At 25.9% G+C, this 27763-nt stretch overlaps 1 protein-coding gene across 8 annotated transcripts in view; it reads right to left on the bottom strand.

The window, feature by feature from the left end:
* Positions 1-27763, bottom strand: part of LOC141524291 (G-protein coupled receptor dmsr-1) — a 64257-nt gene that overhangs the window by 15679 nt on the left and 20815 nt on the right. The window contains exon 1 of one of the 8 annotated variants that reach the window (XM_074238095.1): positions 3406-5249. The exons of 3 other annotated variants lie outside the window; for them this stretch is intronic. In XM_074238095.1, coding sequence (XP_074094196.1) covers positions 3406-4429 — 1024 coding nt within the window. In that variant the 5' untranslated portion in view covers positions 4430-5249. Of the gene's footprint in view, positions 1-3405; positions 5250-16533; positions 16575-21396; positions 24789-26513; positions 26630-27763 lie in introns of those variants that run through there. 4 more of the 8 variants (XM_074238090.1, XM_074238087.1, XM_074238088.1 and 1 more) reach the window with 4 other exon arrangements.

Raw genomic sequence — 27763 nt, 5'->3', positions numbered from 1 at the left:
ATATTCAAAGTTTCTTAACCTTAAAACTTCCAAACATCTGTCTTTTTAGAAGTCAAACTGGATTCTGTAGAACCCAAAAGGATTATGAACCCGCCCGACCAGTGGCAGATACTAGTTACTAGATTTATAAGCGGGTCAGCCGTGTTAACTGTAACTCTACTTCTTTATTCCTCATATCTGTTTCTCAGTTAACTTTTCGATCCTTTTAGAAATAAAAATTTATTTTTGATCATTAAAAAAAAATTTAGAATTGTTAAAATTATTATTTATATTTGAATAATTAAAAATTGAAACTTTATTGCAAGAATAATTAAAATTTCACACTGTTACTTATTATTCTTGAATAATTCAAATTCTATTGTTCAGTAAAATGTGTCAAGCCTTTGTACTTGAAGCTCTTTTAAAATATTGTCAAAATCAGTTCATTAAGATTATCAGTTTGAAAGAGGATAGTAAAAAATTAATAAAAAAGCTATCCGTAGAATAATTGTTGAACTAAATTCAAGATTAAATGAATTTCATTGAAAAAATTCAAATTATTCATTAATTTCTTTTATTTTTGAGTAATCTATACTGAGATTCTTCGTTTCACTCAACAGATTATCCTTAAGCTTAAAAATATTTTTACAAAAACAACTCTTATCGCGCTCAATAAAGCTTAAACGCTGATACACAAGCTCGGTGTTAACTGAATTACAGTTTCGCCCTTAACACTACTTAAATAACCTTCGTAGATTTAAATGTACATTATTTGGAATATTTAGCGATTAATTTGTGTATCGATATCTTTGAAAACATTTCAGGAGGTATATCTATGCATAACATTTGCATTTCTATGCGAATGGAATATTATCGTATAAGAATGGATAGAGAATAAGATGTAAAGCAAGGAATACAGATATTTGTCGCTTATAATTATAAGATGCCTTGTGAAATTTTTAAAATTATCCAGACATGCGCTAAATTCTTTTATATTCAAAAATATATTCATCATAATTTATCATTTTCGAAGAAATTATTTTTCTTTAGACAAAACGATGATTGTTTCTTTTTGTATTGTGAGTAAACAGCTCTAATGGCTCTGCACTTTACCGTCGGTTTTCATCACTCCTCCATTTATCATTCATGTAGGATGATTAACATTCGCTGGCATGAATAAATCAGTTTTTGGTTGAATTCTTCTTTTAAAATTGTGTCATTTATTTAGGGAAAAATTTTTTTGGAAAAATAAATAAAAAAATTAATTTTTTTTAATTAAAAGTGTTTAAGATTTTTTAATTTGTATAATTAATGAGTTTTTTAATAGCGCGGTTTTTTATTTTTGGTAAAATTATAAATAAGCTTTAATTTAAAAATTTTTTTAATAAAAATTCTCGATGAAATTTTATTTTTTAAGTTGTCAAGTGAAATCATATCGAAAAAAAAAAAAAAAAAAAAAAAAATTTTACAAGTTTTACAATAATAAATTGCCAAGTAATTATTTACAGAAGTAAAAAAAAATTCTCATTTTAATTTCACAACTGTCACGAAATTTGACTCTTGTTTTATTTTTTTTTTTTAAACTTATATAATGAGTAGAAAATATACACAAAGTGTTTAAGGTCATATATTAAAAGGACTATTAAAAGAAATTTATTTTTATTGCAACTATCTCTCTGGGAACTGTGAATTCTTTAAAAGTTTGTTTTTTAACATCATCAAGTTAAGTAAATTCAACAAAAAGCTTTGTTTACAACTCTGTAGTATAGAATAAAATAAAATATGATAAGTACTCAAAGAAACCAATATCAAAAGAACGTCTGGTAGCTGTACTGTTGTGAAACGTAAATGGTGTTTTTTGAGGGTTTCGCTTCATCGCACCTGAGTCCTCTCCCGGCTTTTTTTTCACAGCTTTTCCAACAATACGTCACGGTAGTTCATAAGTAAGTTCACAGAAAAAAAAAAAAAAAGTATGAAAGCGTAGAAAAGTAAGCACTAAATTGATAACTCAACGCGTCGAATTTCTGAACAGTGTAAATTCAATTTTATTTTCTAGCGAGCTTTTATAGCTGGATTTTTCACAATGCGAAAAATGTTTCTTAAAATACTTTTAGGATTTAAAATTAAAATAAAATCCGTGACTAAAAATACGATAAAAAGTAACTTTGACTTTTTCGTAAAAAAAATTTATAGAAAATTCATAGAAAATTTTTCTGAATAAATTCACCATACTGTATATCGTTGACCTTTAATAAAAATATTTTTAGATATTATTGTGGTTGATGATTGTGTCATGGAAAAAAAAAAAAAAAAACGGTAATTAAACTGTAGCCCGAGTAAGAGAGCAGGGCGTTAAATAATTCAAGATAACGTAACAACGCACCGTTTTTCTTCCCCCTTAATTTCTGACTCAGCAATGAAATGTTGCCGACAAAATTTAATGCATGATGATTGAAGACTCTTATCATAAACTTTCTTCATTTCAATGACAAATTATCCGAGCTTTTATAAATGATTACAGATCCTCAAAAATAAAGTGTAAAATTATTTCAAAAATTCTTTTAGCCTTTAAAAATGGACTCTTAAAATATTTTAAAGTGAATTCACATAACGAGATTATGATACGTTGTAAAACTTTTTACTTTACATATAATTTAATCTTAAAGCACTTGTGCCAGCTAAGTTCTCCTGTTTTCCGACGAAGCGATAGTCTTCAGAATTTGATTTTAACTTTTTCTTCAAGTATTTTATAATAATAATAAAAACAAAAGCCATAAGCTAAAACACTTTGCCAAAATTTCGATAAATTATTTTTAAATGTAATTTTAATGGATAATACTTCGCAAATCAAACATTTATCCGATTACGGTGAACTTGTGCGGGCTCTGGCAGGAAAATAGAAAAATTTTAATGCCAGTTTGTCTTGGAGGTTTTAAATCGCTAAAATAAGCGCTTGTATACATTTTTGAGCTCGGAAAGATCAATAACAGACAGGCAGATGTATTTTTAAGATAAGCCGTCGTGGTCAATCTTATTTTTGTTTTGTTTTATAACTTTTAGATATAAAAGGACAAAACACATTATTTTAGTTTATTATGACAGCAGCGATATATCTTGAAGGAGTCAACTTAGCCGCAATCGACGGAGCTTTTTGATCCTGAGGGTGATTTTACTTTAATTTGAAAAACGATAGGTCAAAAAATCTCAAAGTAAAATTTTTTTAAATAAATAAATTTTTAAAAATCGCTCTTTAACTAATAAATTTTGATACTTGTGAAGAGTTTGAATTTTCCCAGCGGTAAGTAAAAAGAAAGAGCGACATAATGAATGCAGAGAAAAATACCTCGAGTAGTGAATAAAAATGTATCCCTAAGTGTATTTTCTTTTAAATTTATACACAAACAAGTAAATATAAAGCAAACTCACCGAGCTTAACATAACATGTACGAAAAAAACCTGAACCCAATATAACGCTAAGTAAGCCAAGTACTCCCTGTGGAAACTCCGTAAGTAAAAAGAGAAGTAATACAGCTAATAGCATCTTGGTAGTTCTGTCAGTTTGTCTTTGTTTATCAATAGCTTTAGCTGATTTTTTTTTACTCTTTTTAATGTCACACGAGCTATCGCGCACTTTGTCGTCAGTTTTTCTCACTAAAGTCGCGTTTATCAGGAGCTTTCTTCTTTTCTTAGTATCCATAAGCGCCTTGATCAGCCGAAGACTCAAAATGGTCAGTGCGATACAAGGTATCAGTTTGATCACAACACTGTACATGCAAAAATTAAGTAAATTAAGCAGACTATTGGCCTTCATCGTGTCACTCAAATCAACGAACCACAGTGTCTGATTAACTCTTAATTCAGTTGAATTGTACAAACTTGAATTTGTTAAATTATCATTTGGATCAAACAACTCCTGAGTGGATCGGACTTTCGTTGTGAAGTAAACCGGCAGACAAATTAACGGGCAAATTAAATAAGTTCCTAATATAGTTAATACTGTTCTTTTGGTGCTACACCATTCAGTGTTACTTCGAGGATAAGCTATTGCAATGAATCTCCAAATTGCCAATGTTACTGTCAGCCCGATGGATATTGTGTGGAATATTTGGGTGAAAATAGAGTGAACTAGCACAAATACAGCCCACCCGTATGTGTACATGTCTTTTCTTGGTCTGTGGTACAAGTACATATGACTCGCGTATGGAATGTACTCCAGCATAACTAGCAAGTCAGCAACAGCCAATCCAGTTAAAATGTAATTTGTCGGAGAAATCATTTCACGACGAGTCAAGACCATAATATTCAAGGTATTGGCAATTGAACCGAAGATGCAAACTAGCAAGCTTAACCATCCGTGCATTTTCACATACTCCTGATGAAAGTGGTCTAAGCCTGGACCGCATTGAAACATCGAGATGTTTTGAGAGTATGTTTCGTTTGTTAAATTCATTTTTTTTAAATATTGATGAACCTGTCATGCAATTTATATACATATTTGTGTATACAAATTTTTTATGTAAATTTATGTAAATATTGCAGATTTATTCTTGACATTTTTACAACTTTTTATCTAGTAAAGCTATAAAGAGTTTAAAACTTTTTTATTAACTGTATTCATCAGTACTAACTAAAAATCTATCGCGCGCTTCAATTTTATAAATATATATTTTTAAAAATATGTTTCTTATCATTTAAAATTTTTTCGAGGGTCAACACTAGTCACTAAATTTTTATTTTATTGTTTTTATTGAGTTTCTTATTACAAGTTGCTCACTAATAAATATTGGAATGAAAATAAAAATTTTGAAATAAATTATATCACGCGGTTAAATATCGACAGATGATTTCCGCTCCGAGTGCGACCGTCGAATGTGGTTAATATGAGCTTTGCGACGCCTCGAAGATGAAATAAGCGACGTCGCGACGCATGCGTTTAACTTTCTCATGTAGTGTTCTTTCTATTTTCTTTTACTTTTTTTTTATTTTCTTTTTTATTCTGTGAACACAATACATACCCCGGTGTAATGACTCTGGATAAATTCCGGTAGTAACGATTATTATAAAAATTTATTGTCGAAGGATCAAGATAGATTTCATTTAAGCTGACGTCTAATAATAATATAAATATTTTCTTCCGGTGTTATCTTCTTTTTTTTTTTTTTTTTTTTTTTTTTTTTTTTTTCGCAAATCCAGAATTACAAATCTCGAATAAATTAAAGGTCTTTTTTTTTACGAATTAATTTTTTTTGCAGGAAAAATTCTTTATTGAATTTTTAATGTTGAATAAATATGAATAATAAAATTAAAGTAATCATTTCGCTCCGATTTATGATACAATAATGAAAATGTAAAGTAAGATAAAGTCAAAGATTGTATTTTTAAAATTCATCGTAATATTTACGGTATAAAATTTAGTAAACTGAACTTTTGACAAGTGAAATGGTTTTAATGCCAGTTGGCAAAATATTTTATTTAATATGATTGATCATTTCATGAAATAAACATTTTTTATTAAACAAGAAAAAGTTATATTTACTAATGACTCATCTTAGAAGATTAAAAATTTAATCTATTGATATTTATTATAGATTTTGTATCCCACACAAATTCTATTTCAGAATTTTATTTATAAATATTAAAATTTTTTTTTATTATTAAAAAAAATTGAAATTTATTTATGAATGAATTGTTATTTTTTTTTTTTTTTTTAATTCTATATTATTAATAGAATGTTGTGGATAGTATCTCTAGATACATAATTAAAAAATGACCTTGTATCTCGTGAATTATAAACATATTTAAAAATATAAGCTCATCCCGATGTTACACTCATCAAGAGCTTTCATTTAAGTACCCACATGAATTTTTCATATATTTATATATATTATATATATGTATATATGAAAAATATTAAAAATGCATGTGGGTACTCAAATGAAAGCTCTTGACGAGTGTAATATCAGGATGAGCTTATATCTTTAAAAATTTTAATAGTTAAGAAAATACATTATTCAATAAAAAATTTTTAAAGCTGGCAAAAATTGCGAGTTTTTTGCTTTTATTTTTATTCTATATATTTAATACTTTTTAAGTGCTTATTCTGTTTTAAGAATGAGATAATGTGACCGATAGAAGGGTATCCCTCAATAACAGGACAAAAATCTTTTTCTTCATGAATAAAAGAAACAGGAGTGAAATTTCACTTTTTTTCTTTTATGTAGGGTAGTTCATGTCAAATCACTGAGGTCGTGACACCGACCATTTTTTATTTAACTAAATTCTTCATGTTACAGTTCTTCATGAAAAATGCGTAATCTTAGAACATTTTTTTTTATCTCAACCTAAAAATAAATTGTCAATTTTTTTTTAATTTATGGCTTAAAATTTTTCAAAAGTAACTTTTGAGAATATATAAACAGGAATATCAGTTGTCGATAAAACATAAATTTATTTTTTTTTTTAATTCAAAATTATACAGTACTGTAAATAAAATAAATCGTCTGCCTAATGGCAGGTTAATTCCACTAGTTAATTCTAACCGACAGAAACAATTAACTAGACTTCTCTGTATGGTTTTATCGAGTGAAATTCACGTAAATAGACAGTCACAAAAATTTTTTTTCCATAAAAAAATGAATAATTTCTTTCAAAAAGTCGTAAAGCTTTTGAAAACTGCTGTCTATTTAACATCCGCACAAAAGTTGGCTTATGAGATATTGATTGTCAAAGTCGAAAGCATCATTCGGACGTTGATGGCCCACGGGCTTTGTCATAAATCATTACACCGACCTCGATCAAAGCTTAAATGAAAGAAAAAACCGAGAGGAAAAAAAAAAGTTAACAATGTCGTTACTCAAAATTATTTCTTGATATTATCGTTTCACATTCCAAAAATAGGTATAATGGTTGTGTTATTTTTGAAAGATATTCTTCGAGAGTTAAATTTTTGATAAAAAAAATAATTAAACATTTTTCAAAAGATTTATTAAGTTTAATTTGAAAAATAGTGATAATTTTTATTAAATAATTAATTTATCCAAAACAGAGTTTTTTGAATTTGTAACGTTAGTATTTTCAGAAAAATTTTTAAAAAGTATTATTTTATCACTATTATTTAATTAAAAAATTTTTTTTTGATTTTTCAAACAGAAGAAATGATTAAAAAAGCAGAATTTAAATTTTTTATTAATAAAAATTAAAAATATTCTTATTCTTTTAAAAATCGATCGAATCATTCACTTTTTCAAGCGATGATCTAATTTTTAATTATCTCCTTAAACGCAGCATATATTAAGTTGGTTCGATTAAGTAATAAATTAAATGCACGGAGAAAGGGAGTGATAGTACTTGGTAATTAACAATTATTTCATTGCCGAATTAAGGCTTAACAAAGGATAGAAACGTGGTTCAATTAAGTAATCGCTAAGTACGATTAATTCTGTAGTTTCCTTGGATTTAATCTGTTATTACGTATGTAATGTTCCTTAAAATTAATCTTTAGATTTTTTATCACAACTTAAACATAAAAATTTTATATATTATTAAGAAAATAATTTTAAAGAAATTTACAAGTAATTTTTCTTTTGATCCAAATTAATTTTTTTTTTTTTTTACTGTACAAAGCTAGTGAGTAAAAAATAGTTCTTACAAAGTTAAGTATCCACCTGACGTGCCTTAAAAGTAAAATTGACATTTGTATGAACATGAACTAAGCAAACATAAATATCGAACGAAAGATATGCATGTAATAAGTGAGAATGCCGTACACATGAATGGAACATACGCGTTTGATCAATCTTGCTATGAGCTATGAGGTAATCATCACCGGTGAAATACATAGAAAATTTAATGAATAACAAGTACCAAAGGTACATATATATAGATATATATACGCTCTTTCTCCACTGGGAATTTTACTTTCTTTTATTAAACACACAGTCGTGCGACCAAAGGTAATTATAACTATTTGCTTATCACAAATAATCATAGTCTAGATATTCTATATTCATATATATGTCAAAACCACATTTAATCAATTCCGATATTAATTTAATATAATAAAATTGTCTTTGGAGCTCAAAATTTTCCTTCACAGTAAAAAATTTTGCGTCAAAAAATTTTTTTCTTAAATATTTAAAATTTTGATGGGTAAATTTAAGATTATTTGTGTTAAATTAACACAAAAAAGTATTAAATATTTAATATAAAAATTTTTTAGTGTTCAAAAAATAAAAAAAAAAAAGGAAGAAAAAATATTTTATTGAAATATATGCTTTAATTTTTACTCCAACTGTAAAATTAATTTACAAAAGAAGAAAAATTTTTTAGTTTTCATAAGTGACAGAATAAATTGATAAATCAAATTATTCTCACTGTTTTTTTTTTTTTTTTGCTGTGACCTAAATCGATATTTGTGTTGTATAATAATATGAATAATTGCGCAAATTTACAGCCAGAATAAAATCGGTTCAATTTATGTAAATATCATAAAAGTTAAAATGATTTATTATATTTCGTGCATTATCCTCATAAAATCTACTATTTCCAATGCCAACTCAACATCAAGTACATAAGAACTAGCTAGTTCGAGATTAATGTGAGTTAACGAGTTGAAAATAATCTCTGTTTCCGCTGGAGGGATGATTATACCTTATTTTCTTCTGTGCGTGGGAGTTTGATGTTATTTGAGTCTTCTTATAATTCCATTTGTTACTGCATGAACATCTTGAAATAGTCGTAAGTCATTTTATCTGGGAAAGTACACTGAGAAGAAACCTTATTGATTTAAAAATGAAATAATTTATAATGTAATAATATTTCCTTCTTATTTTATTTTTACTTCAAGGTCTTTAGTTCTGTTAATTAAAAAAAAAAATAGAAAAGGAAATTTTTAATGAAAAAATTAACAAAATGATCTTTAAGTAGACTCGTTTAATTATTTTTATGTTAAGCTAATTGACTATTCAAAAGAAGAAATAGTGTTTGAATCGTGAAAAAATGTGAAAAAAAAAAAAATTATTGATAACGAAAATAGTTAAGAATTTTTTTAAACTTATCTATAAACTCCCATTGAAAAGATGAGAATATTTCTTCTTCTCCCTTTTTTCTCCATTTCGACGATCCTATCGTACGCTAAAATAGGAGCGCTTCCCGCTTTATAGGTAGCATTTACATTTATAAAATGTTACAACGAAAACGCTTGACGATTTTCGTAGAAAACTAAATTACCTTTGGGATTTATTCCTCAAAACGCCGTGCAAAGGACCGGTTAAAACGATATGTACGGCTCTACACGGAAAAAAAAAAAATCTTAGACTTGTATAATATCACTTTACCTCACTATTGTCAGGCTTTCCTTCCATATGAATTGGGAGGGTTTATCAACATACGCCTTTGTTCGTTACGTATTGTCCTTCTTACTAACTTTTTGAAGGTCTTGCAATTTTACTCTATATATTTTTGATAACACATCGACCAGTAAAAAAAATAAGAAAAAAAATTTATTTGAAATTGTTGTGAGAAGAAATTAATTTTTTAAAAAGTTAAATTGTTGAATAGCATTAACATAAATCATTTTTCAAGCTCGGGATAAGGAATAATATTCAAATACGAGGTATCAATCAAATTTTGTCGATCAATAGACATAATAATCAATTCAATATTCATGATATAATCAAAGAGACAATGTTGACTTCCATGGTGATTGCTAATAATGGATGAATCGATCAATGGATGATGTAGATGCACTAACTAGATTTAGTTTTCAGAGTTGTCAAATTAAAATTCATTCATTTAATGTTTCTCAAACAAATAAACTAATAAAGATCGATCGTGAATTAATTTAAAGTAACAAAGTGAAGCTATTGGATTAGGATGCGCTCGATCTAGTTTCCGAACTTTAGAATTATGAGAAACTAAATCGAAGAATATAAAAAGCTTCATGCTTTTACCAAAATAATAAGGATGAATAAAAATTATGAAAGCTAATATTTTTTCCAACTTTTAAAAGAAAAAAAAACTATAGAAATTTTTATTTTTTCTTCTCACGACATTTTTTATCTTAACATTTAAAAAAAAAATTTTAATGTTAATTTTTTGTGACCCAAAATGGGGTTGACCTCGTTTATAAATAATTGTGAGTGATATAAAAAGAAGACTGAATTTAATAAAGTGCTAGAGGATATGTTAAGAATTTTAGTAAAATTAAGGATGATCATGAGGCATGTAAAGCTCCAAAAATCGGTGTGAGAGCTCTAAGAGCATTAATAAATAAAGCTATATTAAATAAAACTCAAGATATCTAGCGTTAAATTACTTCTGTTGGGTATATAGTCACAAATATTTGTTGGGTTGTACAAAGGACCCGATGCTGAGTGAGCTAAAGTGATTCTTGTGATTGGAACACAATCAGCGAAGGGGAAGGTGAAGATTCCCTGGAAGCATGTGGTGCACCCAGAATTGTTAGCTGTGATAGAAACTTTGGACAGTTAATACAAACTTTAATTAATTAGATTCTTGATAAATAGTACAGCAATATGCTTTCTTCTCGCTTCAAAAGATCCAGGTTAAAACGCTGTCCAAATTATTGTCATTCTCGGAAATGTGAAGGCAAATTTGAGTTTTATTGCAAGTCAACCTGCCTTTAAAAGTACTCGTTGTCAATTATTTTGTCGTATTTTATATTTTGTTTGGATGAACACAAGCTTTGAGCTTATAAAACGCTTTTTGTCATTTTTTGTTACTTTTATTAAGCTGTCGTTCGTTCAAAATTACGGATAAAAATTCATAAGTATTTTCAATCTGTATTTTATTTTTTGCGTGTATGAAACCGTAAAAGTTTCGTAAAAATTATCACAAAAAAAAAAAAAAAGATTAAATTATTATTTATAATTTTTTAACAAACATTTTTTAAATTTCAAAGTATCAAAAAATTTTTAAACAAGAGTTTATTTTAAAGTAAACATCAAGTTACTTTTTATATTTCTCAGTAAAGAGGGTAAAGCACAAAGTACTTTAACCCAATTATGTATTACTATATTTTTGCGGACAACAGCCAGAGGTAGATTTGTTGCGCGTTGTTCGAGCAAAAAATCCCTGTGAATTGTGTATTTATAGAAACTTTTTCCTCACATGCTGCCAAAAGTTTGCCGTCAAGACTATTGTCTACAAAACTAGTCAAAAAAATCCCAAAAAAGACTTCAGTTTGAATATTAATGGAATTTTTTTCTTGCTAAAAGCCCGAGAGTTGCGACAAAGTGAATTTTTATTACAGAATCGTTAACTTCAATGACTTCACTGCTCGTTTTATGGAATTAATTTTTCTTGAGCGGCGTTTTTAGGTTTTTTTTTAAAAAACAAAGCTCTTAAATTTCTTCCAAAGATCAAAAAAATATTAAATAACACTGAGCAAAGCCTAAAAAAAATTCTTACTTCGAATTTTCGATCCGAAAAAATTTTCTAATATTTTAAATAAATTAATTTGCTTCAGAATTAAAAATCATGAAATTTAAAATTACAATTTAAAGTTGAATACGCAGCAAATAAAAAAAACTACTTCCATTTCAAATGCCAAATAGCTTTATCTGTCTTCTACATTAAATTTATACAAACATAATATGCGGGTTCTATGTATTATATGAGCCATTACTTATTCTTCTTGGTACTAATGCACCATTTTAAATTTAAATTATTTTTGTTATTTCTCTAGACTTATTTTTTATAAAACTAAAAATTTATGATCGATTGTAAGCTTCAAAAATTTTAAACAAATATTTAATTCAGGATTCCTGAAAAATATACAAATGGGAGTTTCATATGGGGAAAAAAAAAATGGAAAATCAATAGAAAGCTAAACGTAGTAGTATCATTCGGTGGAAATTTTTCGTTCTGTTGATTAAGTGTGACTGCTCTCAACTCGAAGGGATGATATCATCGGCCACAGAGCACGTACTTGCTACTTGCAGGATTAATTTTGTTGGTAGTGGCTATCAAATTTAGCTTCTAGAATTCGTTTTATATTTATTTTTTTAATCTTTTATCAAAGTTTGCTAATCGTATTACCACTTACACTTTTTCTGTTGTTTAAATTTATTAAATATTACCACAAGCAATTTTTTTAAAAAATTAAACGGTAAAAAAAAAATTTTCCAACCCTCTTTATCTAAAATTTTGCTGTTTTATTCAGTACTGACGATTTCATGGAATTACAGTTGACAAAATTAAATCTTAGTCAATTAGAATCTTAAATTAATCTCTGCTGGGAAGCACAATCCGAGGTATTAAAAAGACAGAACCACGAGGAGCCTTTGATTGTCGAGAAGTTAATTAAATCAATACAACTGTGCACATTCAATGCCGTACGTAAAGACTAATTATATATTTCTTTTTTGGGATTCTCTTTGTTCAATAAATTCCAATAAATTAAATAAACGTTATCAATAATTTTTATCGATGCTCCAAATTATTTTCGTCCAGTTATAAATGATTGAATTTAATTAACAAGTATTATTTTTATAAATAGAGCACAGAAGAGTTAATTAAATTGAAAACTGATAATTAATTTTTAGATTGAACAAAAAAATTAAAAACATCCATAAAAATTAAAGGACGTTAAGTTATTCACGTGACCTAGCAAAAGGGCACTTGATTCGTTAAAGGCGGTCGAACCAATTGAATTGGAAATGACAACAAACTTTTTTAATAAATAGATTATTAGACTTTTGTTAGTAAAGTTCTTTCCAAAAATGAGGTATTATATTATTTATCTCACAGTGTATTTATTTTTCCATTTCTTCATTGTTATTCCATAAATAAAAGCTGTTGTATGTGTGAACTGTATTATTCATTTTATAAAGCACTAATTCGGAGTGCAAAAGTAGAGAAATAATTCAGCTCGAAGGTCTTAGAGCAGAGAGCAGGAGATACGCGCGGTTGATAACGAAATTTAAATTGTTTGTTTTAATCCTTATTAATTAATGCTAATTAATTTTCCCTTCATTTCCGGATGCCAACATCACCTCTATATATTACCCTTAAAAATCTCCTCCCGGGTGAAAATTCAACAGAGTTTCGTCCGGGTTTAGTTATTACAGAGCGCTTAACGGCGGTCGGGATTCCTTCTAACTCATGTTGTAAATTATATCTTCGGAAAGTAGACAAATTAGCGAGATTTAAATATTTAATATTTAAAAGAAATTTTATTTGATTGAAAAATTATTATTATTGTTACTTTTTATTACTTTAAAGTTCATTTTAAGCTTGAGTAGGGAAGGGTGGGGCAAGACGGTCCACCTAAGCCAGTTTTTATTTTTGTGGCTTTCTACTATCAAGTGGATTTACTCTTGTCCAAGTTAGACTCAATTCACCGGAATTTTTCAAAAGTTCCAAAAAAATTTTTTTTTTTTTTTTTTTTTTTTTTGGGGCAAGATGGTCTACCTCCAAAATATAATGAAAAAATATTGGAAAAATAAATTTTTGGTCAATTTTTAAGGTGGGCCGTCTTGCCTCACCCGCCCCTATAAATTAAGTCATGAAATTTACAACGCATGTTGTAAATTATATCTTCGGAAAGCAGACAAATTAGCGAGATTTAAATATTTAAAGGGAAGATTTAATATTTAATATTTAAAAGAAATTTTACTTGATTAAAAAATTCTCATTCTTGTAACTTTTTAATACTTTAACGTTAATCTGAAGCTTAAGTATAAATTAAATCATGAAATTTGCCTGGCATTTAAAGAAAAGTTAGGCAACTAGTATATTTTATTATACTTTTCAGTCAATAAAAATACGTGTGTCTTAAAAGTAAAATAAAATCTAAAATCCATCTTGTTAAATGAAAAAAGTTAGTTAAGTAATAAGCGACAGAAGTTGAAAAAGTAAAAATAAAGATAAAAAGAGGGAAAAATAATACAATTCTCTTGTCTTGGAAATCTTTTTATTGGAAGTCAGACTTTTTTTAATATTTTTTTTTTCTCTACTCTCCTTCTGTATACAAGTTGATTTTACCTGTCGACCCTTCGCTGAGCACACAACATATTTTTATTTTTCATCAAGAAAAATGGCTAAAAATATTACCGCCTTTCTTTTCATACTTGTTATCAAATAAAACTTTTTACGCTCCTGTCTTTTTGATACTAATGTATAATTCTGGCGTTTTTATAATCACGGCTCAGAATTTACACTTCGCTGAGAATTTATGAGTCGTTTTTTTTTTTTTTTTTTTTTTTTTTTAATTGATAATTTTAATAGCTTGAAACTTAAAAAACAAAAAATTAGTTTTTAAATAAATTTTATCTTCTTTTTTTCACAAAAAATATTTTTATACATCATGGTTAAAGAAACAAATCTCAATAAAATAGAATAAATGTCACATGTCTGAATTTATAATACTCTGAGCAAGACCGCGTATGTAATGCACGAATTTTGTTCATTTTGAGAACGAGCCACGATGTTAGACTTGTAAATTCTCTGTAAGCATATCAGACTCGGAATTCTCTCCACATATGTATTGAAATGAATTTTGTAGCTCATGTAATTTTCATAAAAAATCTTTGAATGGAAATTTTGAATTTTTAATATTAATACCTATCAATTATTTAGTTTTTTATCTAAAAATTGGCATAAGTTTTTAGATAAGAACTTTTGTTCAAGTTTGTTCCGTCAATGAGGCGGATTTGACATATTCTGCCTCAGGCATTTTTTATACTAGTACAAGTGAACGCTGACAAAGCTGTCTTGTGCATAAGATTTTGCATTTAGTTACCGATTTAATTTTTTAATGTCCCAAAAAGCTGAAAATTTTTTTTTCAAATTACAATTTTGATAAACTTTAAAATAAATTTAACAAACTCTAAAAAAAAAATTTTTATCAATTTATTATACTTTTAAATTTATTTATTTTTATTATTAATTAATTTTTTATTTATTAATTTAATAGTTTATTTATTAAATAAAAATCAAGCGACTAGTGTCTTTTAAATAGCAGTATAGCTAAAATAAATAGAAAAATTAAACTCTTTAAACATTAAAACTACCCCGAGAAAAAAAACAAGAAATTTAAAATTGAAAAATGACGTTAAATTAAATTAAATCAATAATTTTAAAACGCTGTTAAATTAAAAACATATTTATATATACTAAAAAAAAAAAAAAAAATGATTTAAGTTTAGTATTGGTTATTATGAGATAAAAGTAAGAATATAAAAAGTTTGGAAAGTCCATAAATGCGAACCTCAAAGTTTTATTTATTAAAAAAAAAAATATTGATTACCTACCGCTTATTGGTATTTATTTATCTCAAGCTACAGTTTCATAACTAATTTTTTTTTTTTTTTTTAAAGAAAAGCAATTTATATTTTTTTATTTACTTTTTTCAGAATAAATTCTATAAATTTTAATGGTTAAGGTATTGAAAAACTAATTTAATACATAAATTGAACTGAAAGGTAAATCGAAGTAGTGATCAAATCAATTAAAATTTTTTTTTTCTTATTTATTCTTTTTATCTCAAACTTTTTTTTCAATAAATTTTTAAACAGAAGAAGAAAAGAAATTAATTTTAAAAATATTATTTAAGACTTGCGTTGGGCCTATAACCTGTTGAAGAAATTAAATATCTTCTTTTTTAAATGTCGAATTATTTAAATTGATGATTACAAATTTTATTAAAAAAAAAAAAAAAAAAAAAAAAAAAATGAAAAAAATAGTAAAGTATTAATTTTCTAAGACATTAATTAAAAAAGTTAATTTTTTTACCGATATATTTTAGAAAAGAAAATTTATTAAGTGATCAAAGAGACATTGAAAGAATTACTAGCTATAAATAAAGAAGAAGAAGATCCAGTAACCACTTTGTTGCGTGAAAGACGGTCTAATTGGAAAGCACGATGCAGAACTTGTCATGTGTATATAAATATAAATAAATATGTTTATTTTAAAAAATATATACAACCTTGTGATTTTTTTTTTGCACTGTAATTAAGAAAAATTACGCGAGAGTTAATAGAAGAAATTGATTCTGAATAATTTCAATAAAAAAATATTTAATTTATAGTCAGGGATTAATTATTAATTAATATAATTAAATATTAAATTTATGAGAGTAAAATTACTTTGGAAGTGTAAGTAGATAATTTAAATGTTAACATTACTTACCATAAAATAAGTAATAGCTGTTAGTCTTCTTACGTTCCACAGTTTAACAGTCGAAGACTAATAAAACTCTTGCTTACTAACTTACTAACTTGGAAAGTTAAGATGTTATCGCATAGAATACGTGATAAAATTTACTAATAAAAAACATTAAAATTAAAACATAGATTATTGTGAATTAAATCTTTGCAAAAAAAAATTTTTTTTTATAAATAAGTTATTTAAAATGAACTCGATTGGGTAAAAATTTATCACGGATATAATTACAGTAAATTTATTAACAATTCATAGAATACTCTACAACAGCATAAGAATGTATATCCATACAAAAGAAACATTTAAATATTCAAGCCTGCGGTAGTTCAATTATTAATTGTATATAATCATTTCGACAAAATAATATTCAATAATGGTCTGCACTTTATTCTAAACAGTACCTAGAACTAAAAAAACAATAAATTAATAAAACATTGACAGTTTTATTTGGTTAGCTGTTATTTTCATCTATTCTCATTCAATACATTTTTTTTTTAATTCTAATTGCAAGTTTTTCCTTGATGTCAATCAAAGAATTCGAAATTTGCGTGTCATTTTTATTAAATTCACGATTATTCTCATATTGCATACATTTAAGAATTCCATCAGAAAATTTTTTCTATTTCTTCTTTTTTGACAAAAAAAAAAAAAAAAAAATCATTGCAAGATATAATTTTCGGTTCCTATGTTGAAGATTCTTAAAAGATATTTATGAAGCTAGTCAGAGAAAAAACGTGACAATCGACTAATTTTAGGGATCAGTTTAAACTTTTTGGAGTCCGTGAAGAAATTATAGAAAAATTTGTTTTCATCTTAAGGATTTAATAAATTCTTCAATTTGAAAGTTTTTTTTATAAACTCGGCAAAAGTAATGCAAGTATTATTTTTTTAATTATTTGAAGAAATATTCCAGCAGTTTAAAAATAAAATACTGAAGATATATTAACTTGATTAAAGAGAAAAATTGTTGAACTAAAAAAATAATTTTGAAGAAATTTTTTCATGGAATAAAATTAATTTTCAATGCTGAACTATCAAAAAAACTAATAAAGAAGAAATGAATAAATGTTGTCTGATAATTGGTGCGATATACAAACGCAAATTGTCGCAATCCCTTTAATAGTATAAACTTTGAGAGCTTATCTCGGCTCAGTGATTTGTAAAGTAAAGATTTTATATCTCTTATTCGAAAGTACAAATGGATGAAGTTAACCTTAATCACATTAATTTTGGTAGAATGATAGTAAAAATTGTAAAATAATATTTTTAATTATTTTCTTCACCGAAAACGCACACAACAAATTGAGTTGTTGATGAAGAAATTGTAAAAAGCGATTTTCTTGCCAATGTCGATGCTTACAAGAGAGCGTTTGCAAATAAACAATCAGAAGTAATTGGATAAAAAATGAAATGTAAAAATCTAATTGAATTTAAGTGAGTTGGCAGAAAATTCATTTATTGTGTAACTAAAAGTCGCAGTTTTGAGGCGAAAGGTTAAACAGAGTAATAAATTAATAAAGTAATTTATTTTTTAGTGAAAATTTAATTCAGAAGTGAACAGATGAAAAAGCTTTGCCATTTCACAAATGCTCTTCGCAATAAACAAATACATAAGATGATACTCCAGCGGAAAAATCTACTCGGGAAATAGCAGACATTCTACTGCACCTAAATTTAATCGAAGCAAGTGCATCGTATCACAAAAACGCACGATGACGATCACGTGCAATAGCTACAGATAACTGTGGCACCTGGGAATCCCAGAAGAAATTTTCCGGGGAAAAAAGAATTCCCATGATGCTTCCTAACAAGAAAATAAACAAACGGAGAAAATAGAAAGAATTAAGATAAATGTAATTTCAAGGGAGATTAAATATATCTTCAGAAGTTGAGAAAATTATTTATATCTAGAATTAGTCGATTGTTAATCAAACTTTAATTTTTTGGAAAAAGTTTGCTGTTAACAAAAATTAAATGGTAATTATTTACAAATGGGTCCACTTTATTTTTGGTCATATCTAAGTAAAAAATTAAGAATTTTTAATTTGTTTTTATTCTGCTTATTTTTACCGCGAATTTAGTTTAAAAAATGTCAAAATTCAATTTTTGCCGTCAAAAGTTGAAAAAAATTTTTTATTATAAAAAAACGAACAATTAAAAAAAAAAAAATTATTTAAGTATTTTCCAAAAAAAAAAAAAAAAAAAAAAAAAAATCTATAAAATCAAATAGAAATCTCATTTAAAAAAATAAAAATTAAAATATTGAACAACTTCACTTGTAAATAATTACCAAAAAATTTTTTTAATTTACTTTTATAAGTTAAAAATGAATTCCTAAACTGTAAAACAAAAATTAATGGTGCAAATTAAAGTATCCATTATATTCCATAGTTGGATTTTTAAAATTTATTTTTTGTTTATTGTTAACTATATTACATAGTGTAATTAAAAATTTTTCAATGTTTTTTAGCATATATTAATTTTTTCCTTACTTTCTTAATTGGTTCTACTTTTGCACAAGAATATTAGTAGTATTATTGAAATATTAATCGTGAAAATGAAAATAATAATTTAATAATTGTAATAAACGAGCTATAGAAAACTTTTTACAACTGTAATCGTATCAGCTATTATTGTATAAGGCATGGAATATGGTACTTGTTTCAAGTGATTTATTATTCCTAATTAAACTGTGTAGTTATATTACTTATTTACTCAAATTTCTTATAATATTGTATTTATATATATTTTTTTTTTTTTTTACATATTTTCGAAATCTACTTATCTACTTAAGTATTAATCATTTTAAAATAACTGCAATTTTTATCTACACTTCATACTTTTATTTTATTTCGTTGATAATCTATTTTGGTATTTAAACAACTAATACAAATTGTCAGTTTGCATATGATTTATAATTTAATTTATAGCCAGCTAAAAAGCTCCAAAAAAACCAAAATTCACAACATTTATCGGTTTTTTTGGAGATCACAGTACACGACATTATTCTCTTTTTCGATTAGATTTCATTCACTTCTTATTAATTAGTTAAATAATTATTAATGGCTTACATTTAAATGGGATTGATTTATATATATATATATATATATATATATATATATATATATATATATATATATATATATATATATATATATATATATATATATATGCTTCTAAGTTCATCACATCACCATAAAATTTTTCAATTAAAAACAATAACAATCAATGAAATAATTAAAAAACATTAAATTCGATTAAATTAATTAATATTTTCCTATTTTTTTTTTTTTTATTTTTTATTTTTTTATTTGAAACTTTGTTCATTTTTCTGGTAATTGAGTGTTCTTATTTAATATTTGCATTAAAAAAATTAATTAAACATAAATTTTGAATAATTATTTAAAACAAGCCAATATTCATGCAGGATTTCAACTTAATTTAACTCGTTCAGAACATTATTATCATACTCTTCCTGGGCTGAAATATTTAACAGATAAAATCGATTTTCCGTGACCGATAGACACGAGAACAATTTTTATTGGAAATACTTTAATTACGAAGTTTCTAACATAAAAAATAGAAAAAAAATTACTTTTTCACATTTTATCGGAATTTAGTAAATATTTACCACCATGGAAATCTAATTAATTCACACACCGGAAAATGCCCGATAGCAATAATAAACTTTTTCAAAATTTATTTTATGAAAAAAAAAAAAAAAAAAAAAAAAAAAAATCTCGGATGAAAAAAATTTTTAATATTTTATCAATTATTGTTGGAAAAAATTTTACAATTTATTTTATAAAAAAATATTTACTTCGCTTGTATTTTTACATTCCTAAGCGAAATATACACGTCCGAGTAATTACTTAAGTTTATTTTGCGGCTAGCAAGTTTCATTCACGCGCCATCTTTACGCTAATGCTTTACCCATTACTGTAAGTTACCGAAGACACGAATAACTCGCAAAGAGCAAATATGCGATTATTACACTTATGCTTTTAGACCGCGATTAATAAAATAAATAAATTTTACCAAGAGCGTCAAGAAAATATTGTTTTAAAGAATAAATTTGTATTAAAATATTATTTAAATTATATTCATGACAAATAATCAAATTTTCACTAAATAAATTATTAATGACGCTCTCTACGAATTTTTAAACTTTCTTCGGATAATTTGTGCTAATACACTGCCAAATATGATCAAGTAATTAAGATTAACAAAACTTTGACAATTTCTAATAGCAATTTAACTTTATTACGAATCAGAACTTGCATTAATTTACACAACTTAATCGCGAATCATTGAGAAGTGCTTTATCAACATTTAGATATGAAATTTCAAATTTCCGCTATTTAGGTCTATAAAATAATTTACAAAAATTTCATTTAAAAAAATTATTTTCAACTTCCCGCTTTAAAAATTCAATTTTATATTTTATTTCCTTTTTGAAATAATTATTGCAAATATTTTAACAATAATACTAAAGTTTTATTTTTAGTATTATTATTAATGAATTTTTTAATTTTTTTAATTAAATTAATGCCGACATTTTTAATTTATTAAATTAGAACTAAAAATTGCACTTAAAATAATTTTTTCAATAAAAAAAATTCTAAAAATTTTTTAATGCCGGCAATTTTCATTAATTAAAAATATAAATGAATTTAATATTGTAATTATTAAACATATTTTTTTAATAATTATATAAAATGAGAAATACTTCCGTTTACTTACAATTTGGACAGACACCCCCCTATTGTTCACGGAAATTGATAATAGTTGTCCCTACAATTTATAATAACAAGAGTAAAAATATTTTTTTATCGGTGACATGTCAATTCTATTCAATAATGTTAATAATTCTCTGTAACGAGCAATAGCTTCTTTTTAATTAATTTTATTCGGTAACAATTTACGCTATTAAATAATAAAATTATACTAATGACTTTGTTTATGAAAAAAAACAAAAATTATATATACTCAAGAACACTCGAAGCATGTATTTAGTTAATTAAAAATGAACCATCCAAATTATGGGTATACAATTATTTTTTTTTTGCTTGACTATACAAAAACTGAAATAATTTAAAAAAAATAAAATCATTATACTTTTCAACACACAAACTATTTATATATTATTACTTATATATTTAATCGCAAAATTTATACCAATGCTATTTTATTTCTCAACGTTTATATGATAATGATAAAAACAAAACATCAATAAATTCATCTGTTTATTATTAAAGTATATATTTCCAAAAAAATTCAAGGATTTTTTATTCATAAAAATTTGTAAAATTTAACGAGCTGTAAAGCGATTTAAAATTATTTTATTGAACGAAATAATTTTTTTGAAAGGTCAAATTTTAATTAAAAACGCTACAGTAGAAAAATCAATGAGCTTTATGTGATTTTTTATCGGATCCGATAACTTCCCTATTATTTAACGGGAAGGAAGTCGCCGCAATATACTAATTTTTAATGATTTGCCATAATTTTTTTTTTTTATAATTTATTCAATAAAAAAAAAATCAAGTATTAATTTAAAAGCAAAAGTTTCAATTTTAACTTTTAAAATTGTTTACAGAAAATCCATGATATTGAAAATTTCTCAAGGTTTTATCTTAAAACTTTTAAAACGTCCTTAGTTTGTAAATTTTGTTGATAAAATATCAGAATTTTATTAAGTAGCAAGATTTTATTAAAAAGAAAATATTTTTAATTTAAAACAAACAAAGTTATAACTTTAAAACTACCGCGTTAAAGAATCGTTATGCAAACAAAGTGTATCAATAAAAAATTGTAAAGCATTAAATTTTTATCGTGGAAATTTAATTTTCCCCGGCGATTATTTATTTCACGTGGATTTTAAAATTCCTCGTAATTTGTATTGGCCCTTTTTTTTTTTTTAAATAAAATTTAATACTTTCCCAACGATATTCTATACCATTAAAGTTATAAGAAAATTTCCAATTCATTTACTGCTCTAGTGCCGGAAAATTTCTTCTTGATGCTTCGATTGACAAATTTAAGGATCAGCTTTGTACTAAAAAGTAAAATAATAAAAAAAAATCAATATTATTTAAAAGTATTTGAATTTTTTCATTCAAATTCACAATTTTAACTCGCACTACAGTCTTTAAAACTTTACCAATTTTCTCTATGAATAAATGTTGTTCGATTTATTAATTTAACAAGTATTTTCGAAAACATGCACGCATAAAAATTATTTTGTTTAAATAACAAATGATTGGATAACTGAAAAATATGTTGTGGTAACAAATGAGTATAATAATAAAACTAATTTGTTGCTTTTTAAATGTACCAAAAAATTCGCGCGGTTTTTTTTTTTTAATTTTTATTTTTGACAATTTAATTAATTAAAATTTTTATAAATTTTACTTATTAATATTTAACCGTTGCTATGGTAAACGTTGCCAAAATGGTCAACATAGCAACGAAAACGTCACATCAATTTTTTAATAAAGAATTATTATAAAATTTACTGTAACAAATTTATTTGTTATTTAAATTTTTTTTTTAACAAAAAAATTTTTTATACAAACTAAAATATTTTGTCGAATCAACTAAAAGATTTTTCTATAGTAACAAAACTGTTTTGTTATTTTAACACATAATTTATTACCCCTATGTTTTAACAAATTCATTTGTTACCACAACACATCCTAAGTTATCTTAACAAAATTTTTTCTGCGTGTGAATAAATTATCACGATAATTTATATAATTAATATATTGTTTAATATAGGCGTTTAACTATCTGAAATCTACCCTTGTATCCCGGGGAGGTTGATTCAACCCTATTTATCGTATTTTCTTACTACTATTTTATTTATTTTCAGATTTCATGTTCTTTATACTTTCTTAATTAACATAATCTGAATTTATTACATATATATTACCAGCATAATTGTGCTGTTCTGTCCTATATTTCTTTACTTATCTATAGCTTCTTTCTCAATCACTTCGCGGTTGCAACTCACAGCCAAACCAATTTGTCTAAGTCAACGCGACCAAGTAAAGTATGATTCTTCATAATTCTTGCCTTGTTATTTTATTAATAATTAATTAACAATATATTCTTCTTTTAAGAATTTTGTCGGGGGACAAATGGTAACTCAAAGAATATTTTTTACCAACGGCATAAATTTTTTCCTCACTTTTCTTCTTTTCTTCTGAATCTCACAGCTTTCCACACTTGAACTAGCCTAGTACCACAATATATCACAAGTTGTCGCTCTTAAACTTCCTTGACAAGGTCGCACCCGATCAATAGCTTCAACTCCGTTGTTTCTTTAACAATTTTTTCGCTCAAAAATAGGCGCGCAATGGTAAATTTAATTATTCTTCATTTAGGCAGATTTTATGAATCACAATTACACAACTACGTCATTTTAATTAACATATAATTACGTCGGCTTATGTATTTTATTGTTAATTTTTTTTCTTCCTTGTAAGTTAAAAAATATTTTCATTAATTTATTGCAAGTACTTAGACAAATGTTACGCAGTCGCCTAGAAGTGGGTTAATCTTATTATATCAATTTATCATTTCGGTATCTTTTTTCGTTAATTATTTAAGATCTTTTAAATTGTTTTTTTCGTTAGATGGTCACAGCCTCAGCGCGCGTTCCTCTTGTTCCACGCTATTTTTTTTTTTTTTTTTTTTTTTTTTTTTCATATAGCTATTATTGTTTCACCCTCAATACATCGTCGTTATTAATCATTAATCACATTACAATATAATTTCGGCAATTAACCATTAAACGTAATAAGCACTTTTGACTAAATTAAATAAAAATGGCCTTAAATTTTTTTTTTTTAAATATTCATTATAAACTATCTTAATCTTCAATTAGGAAGTAACAAATTTAATAAATTAATTTTATTTTATTTAAATTTTTGAAGCTGATTTTTAATTCAAATTTAATAAAATTATGCTGTCAAAAATAATTTTAAAGTTTTGCCATCAAAAAAACCCGATTGCAACTTTGAGAAGATATTTTAAACGGTAGTTTAAATTTTATTTAAAAAAAAAAAAAAAAAAAAATTCCTACTTAAAAAAAAAATAATAAAGAATTTAATGTGTCTCTATTTTTATTCCCTGTAGTTTCGCAATTTTTAGTATCATTTTACCTTCTAAAGACGTTAGTGAAGCTATATGTGTGTAATTTTGATAATGAAACTCAAGAATCGCGTTTAATATTTGAATTTCATTATAAATATTGAGTACGAAAGTGCGCGAAATAAAATTATCCAGTAGATAAAAAATATGAGCTAGTTTCAGCTTGTTTCAAAGTCGCTTCTAAGGTATGATGAATGGTATGTAGATGTACAAAACCTTCAAGTGCTGGAACAGTTGACGGTTCAACGAACAATAATTCCTGGTGATGCAAGTAATTGCGATGATGATGACGATTAATGTCTTGGAACTCCTCGGGGCCAAAGCACCGACGATTTAAGTGGTGCAGAGGGTGCGAGAGGACGCGGCGTAGCAGAAGGGTGGGCTGCACCCTACGCGCACCCCTTACCTCCTCTCACTTGTCTTCAGAGTCACCACGTGGCGATGTATCTGTATCTTGCCTCTCACTAGAACAATTTTAATTACCATTTTTTGAGGTAAATTTTTTATTTTTTTATTAATTATAATTCACAAAAAATTTCCAAGGCTGTAGAAAATTTTATTTATATTTTTTATGGAAAATATTTATTAATAAATTTCCAAGATTTAATAAATTAATTAATAAAATTAATAAAATATCACAAGAGTATTTTTGAAAAGTTAATAATTAACTTAGTACTCTATCAGTGTCGATCCTCGGTGCTTATATTCACAGCTTTGAGTCCATTATCCGACGTGCTGTGTCGACCTGACATATAAGCGATATGAGTTAACATTAAACACCACATTACGCCAAAGTTTACCGGAACGCTTTGAAATGGATAATAATAAGCAGTAAAATTTAAACAAGAATTTTTTATATCATTTTTTGATTCAGAAAAATGCCCTGTTAAAAAAAAATTTAATTAATTTCATTAATTATTGATTTTTCAATAAAACAATTAAATATCCATTTATTGAATTCAATTGAACTCTTTACAAAACGTAATGCCCGATAAGCCCCCTCGATTACCGATAGCTTGCAAAATTCACAAGGGCTTTCCATTAGCCTTTCCGTTTAATGGATCTAAACTATTTACAGATTTACGCGAACATGTATGGAGTTCATTTTAAGCTCTCGCATTATGTTTAAAATAATGAAAATAACTCAAGCGGCCTAAAAACGCCGACATTTGATGGAAATTTAATAACAATCTGTTGAATAGCTTAAATTGCATTGCCCAATTTAGATATCTATATCCTGACCTACACTCTAAACTGTTAACGAACTCGAAAGTCAATTTTGTAGTGAAATTTATTAACAATCGATCAATTGAATTGATCCATTTAATTTAATTAATTTAATTGATCAATTCAAGAATTTTTGTCTAGATTAAAATTTTTTTTCTGGGTAGAAAAATTTTTAATCTTTGGTTTTTTTTTTTTTAAATATAAAAAGAGGACAATTTAAAAGATTGAAATAAACTTTTTTTAGTTTTAGAAACTGTTCTCAATGCGAGTTTTTAATTAATAAAAAATATTTCGATTGGAAAGATAAATAAAATTGAAAATTTACTAAAAGTACTCTATAACTCTGAAATAAATAAAATGAACATACTTCAGTTACTCAACGCTGTTTTAAATTGAGTGTACTACTTATAACTGGGTAAGTTAGCTGCACAGAGGCATAAACCGTCGCTAGCGACTACATTTTATGGTGCCAACCTAAGTGTTTATGGCACGTTGCCATTTTGAGGAGTCCATTAGCGCACTTTCAATGAAGCTATTTTATCTATCAAACAGAAAGAGCACAAGATGCCACTCTGTGTAGAAAATAAAGTTACTATTGGTTAACGAACCAAAAAGTAATTGAGTTTTCAAGGACTAGAAGTCTTCTATTTTTTTTTTTTTTTTTATGCGAAGCTATGATTGTATCGCTATCAATATTACTTTTAATAGATTGGTCAATTGTGTCGAATTTGAAGATAAGATTTAGAAAAAAATTTTTTGGTAAATTTTCAAAGCACTTAACTTGAATTTCAAACTCGACAATTTAAAAGTTTGCCACAATTTATTAAATTTATTTAAATTCAGTATTATTAACGGACTATGTTTGGATAAATACATTTCTCTCAATTATGCTAAGCGGTCAGACATCCATAAGGATTGTGTCGAATACGATTTTAGTCATTCTAATTGTATTATCCCTAGTGGTAGATACTCGCAATCCGCAACAACTTGGATGTGCTAACCGCAAATTACATGCTCATGACTGATTGATTTAAGTGCGGTTTAATATAATATTTAAACTCCTATCAGTTGCTGCTTACTGAAAATAAATTTTGCAATGTTTATTGAAAAAATATCGTTTCAAAAAAATATATACTGATTCTTGAAAAAAAAAAAAAAAAAAAAAAAAAAAAAAATTTTGTGATAGTTTAAAAAAATTCACATATTTGAAAGTAAAAATAATGTTATTCGCAATTAGCTTTGAGATTCTCTTCGGGCTCTGTTCATAATCTTTTAAAGTTTAAAACTGAGAGCACGAAGGCAGATCAGAGTACAAATGAAGCTTAGACTTACTGCTAACTATCGTAAGACACGCTAAGGTCACATAAACTTGGATGATTAATTTGATACTTATAAGGGTTAGTAACCTGTGTTTAAACTACGGGTCTATTAGGAACAAACATGTGAATAATAAATAATAAATATATCTATGGGGTGAGCCGATGAAAAATTTATATTTTAGTTTAATTTATAACACTTAAAAGTGCGAATTTTAAATTGATTTAATTTTATAAAAAAAAACTGAACTTGAAAAAAATTCTTGATCTAAAAAATTAATTTTTATTAAATAAAATTTCACTCAAATTAAGAATTTTTCTCTTGTCAAATTAATTTTTTTGTTACTGTAAATATTTAAAAATTTTAAATCTAAAATGCCTTGGCATTAAAACTAAATAAAATAATTTATTTCAAAGTAAAATAAATAATATTTTAATGTATAATATTAACATGTTTGCCATGAGATTTTAAAAAAATTTTTGTCTTTTTATTTCTAGTTTATTTCTTATCAAGTCTCCGTTGTACCGAGTAATGACTCAGAAAGCCGCCAACCGTGATATTTGCCTGGAGTCGTTTTTCAAGTCGAGTAATAACGCCCCCTGTGTAATTTCAACTTGGCTTAAAAGATACCTGTCTTCTCCATCTATCTCTTAAAGTCATATCTTCTCATCAAAATTATTTTTTTCTCATAGAATTGTTCATTGAAAAAATGATGGCACATAAATTATTGTTAAAAATGATATATAATACTGATTATATACCCTATCAACATAATGTGTGAAATTTGTATTTGACCTTATAGGGATTTAGATAAGAGAAGATTAAATACAACTTGATAATACAAAAAATAAATCTGTGAATGACCATATCAAAAATACTTGTTTCAATTCTGTGT

The sequence above is a fragment of the Cotesia typhae genome, unplaced genomic scaffold, assembly GCF_013202065.1.
Source record: "Cotesia typhae breed Kobodo isofemale line unplaced genomic scaffold, CoteBio_Ctyphae contig_22, whole genome shotgun sequence".
Lineage (NCBI taxonomy): Eukaryota > Metazoa > Arthropoda > Insecta > Hymenoptera > Braconidae > Cotesia > Cotesia typhae.
Note: the sequence above shows the minus strand (reverse complement) of the source record. Positions and strands in the feature narration are given on the sequence as shown.